Here is an 8,308-nt window from a genome sequence, read left to right as displayed (position 1 = left end):
TATTACAAGAGATTCTGCAGGTGCTGGTAATCTGGAGCAGCATGCACAAAATGCTGAAGGAACTCAGCAGGTCAGGCAGCATCTATGGATGCTCAAACAGTTGATGTTACAAGCCAAGACCAGTCATCAGGACTGGAAAGGAAGGGGGACACATCATCTGTTTACTTCCCTCTGTAGTTGCTGCCTCGGTCCCCTTCAATTCCATTCCTGATGAAGGGTCTCCCCCTGAAACATCACCTGTTTTTCCCCTCCATAGATGCTGCCTGACCTGCTGAGTTTCTCCAGCATATTGTGCGTGTGTGGCCTATTGTGCAGGAGACAGGAGGGAATGTTGGAATTCCCTCTGGGGGTGTGGGAGGTCTGAATATGTGACTGTGATCCATGTCATTCTGTTTTCCTGTTTGCTCATCTGTGCTTTTCTGCCCGGGCTCAGATTGTCGGCTCGGTGACCATGGAGACCTCGTCTTTGGAGCGCCAGCTTCAGAGTGTCCAGCGGAACATCGCCTTCCTGAAGGGAGAGCACATGGACCTGCTGCACGGCCTGCACATGGAGATTCTGCATCTGCAGAAGCGCTGCAGCGGTGAGTGTCTGCCGCCCTCCTCGGCCGAGGGAGGAGAAGGATCAAAGGAGGTCAGCAGGGGGTCAAAGGAGGTCAGCGGGGGGGTCAAAGGGTGCAAAGCTGGAGCCTTGGGGTCGGTAACTCAAGGGATTCTGCAGATGTTGGAAATCCAGAGAAACACAAAGGAAATGCTGGAGGAACTCAGCAGGTCGTTTCGGGCTGAGCTCCTTCTGATCAAAGTCTTGGCCCGAAATATTAACTCTTTATTCCCCTCCATAGATGTTGCCTGACCTGCTGAGTTCCTCCAGCATTTTGAGTGTATTGTCTCAGGATCTGTGTTTAGCTTTGCTGATGAGAGCAAAATCATTCAGTCAGGCTCGATCTTATATTTAAAGGTCTGGCTGATTTGCCGTGGTGTTGATTGCAAGACTCTCGAGTTCTGGCAGATACCTCAAGGTCAGGACAATATCCAGACTGGGTTAATGTGGATATGTGCAGTGTGCTAACTCCTGTCCGGAGATGTTTGTTTGTGATTTTCACGTGGGTGATGCAAAGTAAGAAGATGAGTAGAAGCAGAATTAAGCCATTTGGCCCATCGAGTCTGCTCTGCCATTTCGTCACGGCTGAGCCATTTTCCCTCATAACCTTATTCTCCTGCCTTCTCCTACTCTTTGCCTCCTGCTAATCAGCCAGTCCTCTAATGATCCCAGCATCTTTCCTGTAATACCATGGGCTCTTATCTTGTTAAGCAGCCTCATTTGCAGCACCTTGTCAAAGGCCTTCTGAAAATACAAATAAGCAACATCCACTGACTCTCCTTTGTCTATCCTGCCCGTTATTTCATCAAGAATTCGAGCAGATTTGTCAGGCAAGGTTTCCCCTTTAGAAAACCATGCTAACTTTAGCTTATTTTATCTTGTGCCTCTAAGTACTCTTAGACCTCATCCTTACTAATGGACTCCAACATCTTCCCAGAAACTGAGGTCTGGCTAACTGCTCTCTAAGTTCCTTTCCTCTGCCTCCCTTCCTTTTTGAAGAGTGGAGTGACATTTGCAAGTTTCTCAATCCTCTAACTTCCTTCTGATATTTGCTCAATTATATGCCCTCTCTGATTCCTTCTTGTTTTAATTTAATTTTATTGATTTATTTGGAGATACAGTGTGGAATAGGCCCTACTGGCCTTTCAACGCACACGGCCAGCAACCCATCGATTTAACCCTAGCCTAATCACAGGACAATTTATAAAGACCAATTAGCCTACTAACTGGTACGTCTTTGGACTGTGGGAGGAAGCCAGAACACCCAGAGGAAACCCATGCGTTCACAGGGAGGATGTACTCTACAAACTCCTTATAGGTGTCACCAGAATTGAACTCCAAGGTGTAATGGCGTCGTGCTAACTGCCATGCTGCTTTGGTGCCCTCTACCTCTTCTGCCTATCACCTGTCAGATACTTACTTCAGGCCCCTTCCCTTTCACCTGGTGTTGCCAATCCTCTGCCAGCTTGTACTCCTTCCCCTCCCCACCTTCTTATTCTGAATTTTGCCCCCTTTCTACCCCGTCCTGGTGAACTGTCCCAGCCCTGTTCCCTTCCGTAGATGCTGCCCAACTTACTGAGTTCCTCCAGCATTTTGTGTGTATTGTTCTTTATAAGACCATAGACCATAAGACAAAGGAGCAGAAGTCAGCCATTTGGCCCATCGATTCTGCTCCACCATTTTATCTTGAGCTGATCCATTCTCCCATTTAGTCCCACTCCCCCGCCTTCTCACCATAACCTTTGATGCCCTGGCTACTCAGATACCTATCAATCTCTGCCTTAAATACACCCAATGACTTGGCCTCCACTGCCGCCCGTGGCAACAAATTCCATAGATTCACCACCCTCTGGCTAAAAAAATTTCTTCGCATTTCTGTTCTGAATGGGCACCCTTCAATCCTTAGGTTATGCCGTCTCGTACTAGACTCCCCCATCATGGGAAACAACTTTGCCACATCCACTCTGTCCATGCCTTTCAACATTTGAAATGTTTCTATGAGGTCCCCCCCTCATTCTTCTAAACTCCAAGGAATACAGTCCAAGAGTGGACAAACGCTCCTCATATGTTAACCCTCTCATTCCCGTAATCATTCTAGTAAATCTTCTCTGTACCCTTTCTAACGTCAGCACATCCGTTCTTAAATAAGGAGCCCAAAACTGCCCACAGTACTCCAAGTGAGGTCTCACCAGCGCCTTATAGAGCCTCAACATCACATCCCTGCTCCTATACTCTATTCCTCTAGAAATGAATGCCAACATTTTATCACCTTTTCTTTCTGCTGCCTTCTAAGATCTACTGTATATCCAGCTGGAACATGATCAGTGTGGTCTGGCCTTGCACCAAGAGCACTTGAGGCTCCACAGATGCTTTGTTCTTACAGTGATTTCATCCACCTCACTGATACCTCATCCCGGCTGAAACTGTATCATTAGAGAGCAGGGGAAAAGGAGCCTGTTTGTCTGACCAGGCTGCCATTAGTCGACTACCTTGATCACTTAACTGCCCTGCCGTGGAGGGCTGGTGAACACTAGAACTAAATTAACTCCGTGATGTTAAGGATGGAAAGGAAGCAGAAAGGCTGCTGGTGGGCCTTGAGGACCTGAGTTATGGGGAAAGGTTGAATAGATTGGGACTTTAATCCCTGGAGCAAAGGAGAATGAATGAGTGGAGATTTGATAGAGGTGTACAAAATTATGAGGGGTATAGATAGTGTAAATATAAGCAGGGCTTTTCTTCTGAGGTTGGGTGAGACTAGAACTAGAGGTCATGGGTTAAGGGTGATAGGTGAAATACTTAAGGGGAAACTGAGGGGCAACTTCTTCACTCAGAGGGTGGTGAGAGTGTGGAACGAGGTGCCAGAGGAAGCGGTGGATGCGGGTATGATTTCAACGTTGAAGAGAAGTTTGGGTAAGTGCATGCATGGGAGGAGTACGGAAGGCTATGGTGCAGCTTCAGGTCAATGGGACCAGGTGGAATAACAGATCGGCATGGACTAGACGGGCCGAAGGGTCTGTCATTGTGCTGCAGTGCTGCGTGACTCTGTGACTCTAAGTACGGTGGTAGATCTGTGCCATTGGAAGGATGAAATAAAAACAGGCCAAAGCTTCCAGGTTCACCTTGTAACAGCATAGTGCTATCACAGACAGAGCATGGCGTGATCTGTCATTGGGACTGAGACGCGGGCTAGCTGTTCGCTAAAGGGAAGTGGCTGGAGGCAAAGGAATGGTCTGCACTGGGAAACTTCTTGGTCCCGCAACAGATATTTGGGGGTGAAGAAAGAAACCAATTGTTCTGTGTGACAAGAAGATGACGGAGGAGGGAGAGGACAGTCAGCCAAGTTCTTATGAGGAGTTCGTGGGGGCTGTAGCTGGTCCAACCAGGGGCAAGTAGACTTAAATATATACAGGTAAATACTAGATGGTAGACACATGCAAGGAGAACAAGAGGCACACCTGCTCTGTATATTGACTGGAGCATTCACGGGCAAGAGGTGGGAAGGGTTAAGAATTGAATCCAAAGTTCAAAAAGTTTGAAGTAAGTTTTATTATCAAAGTACATATATATTACCATATACAACCTTGAGATTTATTTTCCTGCGGGCATACTCAATAAATCTATAGAATAGTAACTATAACAGGGTGAATGAAAGATCAACCAGAGTGCAGAAGACAACAAAATGTACAAATATAAAAATATAGCAATGAATATGAGATAAAGAGTCCTTAAAGTGAGATCATTGGTTTTCGGAAACTTCTCAATGAAGGGGGAAGTGAGTGTAGTTATCTCCTTTTATTCAAGAGCCTGATGGTTCAGGAGTAGTAACGAGGGTTGCCAACTGCCCTGTATTAGCCGGGACATCCCGTATATTGGGCTAAATTGGTTTGTCCCATACGGGACCGCCCTTGTCCCATATTTCCCCCGCTAAGGTAGAGCATTCCTATGAAACCGTTCGTAAGCCGAAGAAGCAATTATCATTAATTTATATGGGAAAAATTTTTGAGTGTTCCCAGACCCAAAAAGTAACATACCAAATCATACCAAATAACACATAAAACTTAAAATAACACTAACATATGGTAAAAGCAGGAATGATATGATAAATACACAGCCTACATAAAGTAGAAATAATGTATGTACACTTAACAGATCGGGAAGATTAAGCCAAAACCGATTTGTAGAACAAAATCGGCACGTACACGCATAAGGACGTCAAGTATGCGCATGTCACGCATGCGCACACAGGTGCCCGCGCAAGGCTTCATGGTCATGGTAGTCTTTTTCAGGGTAAACACAAGTGTCCCGTATTTGACTGCTACTTTTGTCCCTTATTTGGGAGTGAGAAAGTTGGCAACCCTAGTAGTAACTGTTCTTGAACCTGGTGGTGCGAGTTCTGAGGCTCCTGTACCTTCTACCTGATAACAGCAGTGAGAAAAGAGCATGGCCTGGCTGGTGACGATCTCTGGTGATGGTGCTGCTTTCCCACAACAGTGTTTCATGTAAATGTGTTCAATGGTTGGGAGGGCTTTACCCATAATGGACTGGGCCAAATCCACTGCCCTTTGTAGAATTTTCCATTCCAAGCCAATGGTTTTTCCAAACCAGGTCATGATGCAGCCAGTCAATACAAACATCCATAGAAGATAATCTTGGGAAAACGGATGGAGATCCTGGGTTTTGCAGTCCGATTTGTCAGGATCCTGTGAAAGGTAGATTTATAGAACTACGGTTGTGCACACATCTCCACTCAACATTGTAGCAAGCAGGTCCTGGAGTAATGCTGAGCATGTCAATCAAGCTCCCCAGCAATGCACAAACAACTTGCTTATGCCTGGAAGGTTGATTTCAGAGGAAAAATGGGGAAGAAGGGGAAAAAGAGAATGCAAAACAAGACATTAAATTCGTCAAGATAAAGGGCCACCAAAAGTGAAGTGTGGACAGATCATGGCAGCAGTATCAGTGTGACCTGGTGCTAGCAAGCTAGGTGAAGCCAGGTCACCATTAAGAAGCTGAAATGGGAACGGTTGATCTGTTTCATTTGGAAGAATGAGATAAAATAGGACAAACTATCCAGATCCATTCTTAATAACAGCTCAACCTGCTATAAATGCAGCCAAATTGTTGATTACTGAGAACCTGCAGGACTATGCAGAGAGCCATTTATTAAGATGAGGAAAAGGGGTGCTTCCCAATGTTCTTCCAGTAATCAGGATCCTTCCCATGTCTGGGTATACTTGGCAGTAAACTTCCTGTACTTGACAGCCGAGAGCTTGGTGCCACCTTCAATTTTACAGTAGTGGCATTAATATTGTTCAAGTCATTCCACCGCATACGTATATATACTGCCAAGCGAAACGACGTTCTTCCAGACCAAAGTGCACAACACAGTTCACATAACTCACACTCATAACACATAAGTTAACGTTACCACAAATAAATCGACAAATAATAATAAGGGTCATTTATGACACAAGTGAAAAAGTAAACAGTGTAATGCTACTGGCACTTCATATGTGGTGACAGGGAGTTCAGTAGTCTCACGGCCTGGGGGAAGAAGCTGTTTCTCATCCTAATAGTCCTTGTCCTAATGCTATGGCACCTCCTGCCTGATGGTAGGGGGGTCAAGACATTGTTGGACCGATGGGAGGGATCAAGTGAAGAAGAGAAGATTATTATTTTAACTTTCATATGCTGCCCAGGAATATGAATTGCCATCTGAGTGACCACAATTATTATCTGAGGCACAGTGAGGGGAAGATGGAAATCTGTATACCACAGAGTGAAAATGGGGCAGGTTCAGACTGTCCAAAGGCAGGAGTGGACTTGAATCAGAAACTCAGGAATAATCACGTGGGTGGTTGGGTGAGGCAAACTCTGGGACCTCTTTTTTAATTCACTCATGGGAAAGTGGACCTCACTATATTTATTACCCTGAGTGACCTTGAACTAAGTGGCTCCCTGGCCATTTCAAAGGGCAGTTTAGAGTCTACAGTGCTATGGGTTGGAGTCATGAATGGACAGACTGGGCTAAAGTTGGCAGATTTCCTTCCTTGATAGACATTGTTGAACTTGTTGTGTTTTAAATTCAGCACCAACCATTATGCATACTGGTATATAATTTCAGAATTTACTTGGTTAACTATTTAAATTCAAAATGTTCTCTTGTTCTGCATTGACTGGAGTCAAACAATTTGATGTAATCATAGTTTGTGACAGCTCAAGTTTCCTGTTGTAAATTGTTGCAAAGGATTATTGAATCGGCTTAACTTGAGGGATACCACATCCATCTTGATAGCAGCACATCAGAATAGAATGTGGGGCCTGGGTTTCCCATTTCCACATTCACCCCCTCTACCATTCAGTCACTTTAAGGAGAGATAGGTGTAGAAGCAGAAAATCTCGGCGTACAGGCGCTGGCTACTGCTGGATCAGAGGTTGTGGTAATTTTAAATTGAAAGCAAGCAGTTTAGGTATGGGTCCTGTGCAACCAGGCGACTTAAGGCAGTCTGGGAATTTCTACCTTCGGTTTCAGCTCCAGTCTTGCGATGTGGGTTGTTTCTTCTCCACAAATCATCATCTTGTCGCGGGGGAGGGGCTTATGAATTTCTGAAATCCCAAGTGTGGTGCCGTCTGGAGTTCAGCTCCTGGTAGGGTCACCCATGGATAAGGTCAAGGGGGCAGTTCCAGACACAGAGTGACCCAACCCAGAGCTCAGTAGTGGAGCTGGCAGAAGATGATGACTCATTACGAGGGCAGTGAAGGCGGAGGGACAGTGACGGGCCCCCAGTCGTCTTGTACACCATATGCCATTGGACCTTGACTCCAATCTGTCAAAGACCATGTAATGGCTGCCCATGCATGCATTCACACGTTAAACAAAGTCATGCACAGATTCCATTAAGAGAATCCATCCTAACGCCCTGGGTATATGGATCCTGGTTCGGTCTTTATGGCCACCTGAGAACCCACCAATAGACAAATCTTTAGGAGAACATCATACTCGACTTGAGGGATCACATTACTACTGTTTCTAAAATGAAACCCATTTAACAACACTTTCTCCTGTTGTGAAATACCTGCCACAGCATTGGTCTCCGTCCATTTAATGTGTCTCAGTTCCGTGGTGTACAACCACGCTGATCTCACTGCCCAGACTCGCTGCCAGCAGCCTGAAGTGGAGCTAACCAAATGCTTTCTCAAAATACTGCATTTTCCATGCCAACTTCCTGCAGCGTTGTCTGGGTTGCCAATTCCACAGGTCTCCCGGGGCCGCTGGGCTTGGTTGTGAGCTGAGGCCATGAAGTTCAACCCGCCATGTAACCGCAAGATCAGCTATTGGCTAGGTCCAATCCCACCCTCCTCTGAACACTGTTGCTCTGATCATCAGTTAGTCCTTCAGAAGCTGGGACTGTAGGGTGACATCGTAGCAGAACGCTATTACTGCGCCAGCGACCCAGGTTCAACTCCTTCACTGTCAGTATGTTCTCCCCGTGACTCTGCAGGTTTTCTCCAAATGCTCTGGTTTCCTCCCACGTTCCAACGACAATACGGGTTAGTAGGTTAATTGGCTGTAATTGGGCAGCCACTTATCATGCTGTATCTCAAGATAAAAATAAAAACAATGACTGTGTGGCTTATTGCCTAAACCAGCTGATCCATCCAGAGGATGCCATCAAAATGGAGGTACGTCAGTGTAAAACCACTCTAAAG

General features: G+C 45.8%; 1 protein-coding gene across 1 annotated transcript in view; it reads left to right on the top strand.

Moving 5' to 3' along the window:
- Positions 1–436: 436 nt before the first annotated feature.
- The window catches only part of ccdc92ba (coiled-coil domain containing 92Ba), a 55,137-nt gene continuing 47,265 nt past the window's right edge, over positions 437–8,308 (top strand). Inside the window, exon 1 of the mRNA XM_072243155.1 lies at positions 437–581. Within this exon, the coding sequence (XP_072099256.1) occupies positions 452–581 (130 nt within the window). The 5' untranslated portion in view covers positions 437–451. The remainder of the gene's footprint in view (positions 582–8,308) is intronic.

Source organism: Mobula birostris, chromosome 25 (genome assembly GCF_030028105.1).
Source record: "Mobula birostris isolate sMobBir1 chromosome 25, sMobBir1.hap1, whole genome shotgun sequence".
NCBI classification, from domain to species: domain Eukaryota; kingdom Metazoa; phylum Chordata; class Chondrichthyes; order Myliobatiformes; family Myliobatidae; genus Mobula; species Mobula birostris.
Note: the sequence above shows the minus strand (reverse complement) of the source record. Positions and strands in the feature narration are given on the sequence as shown.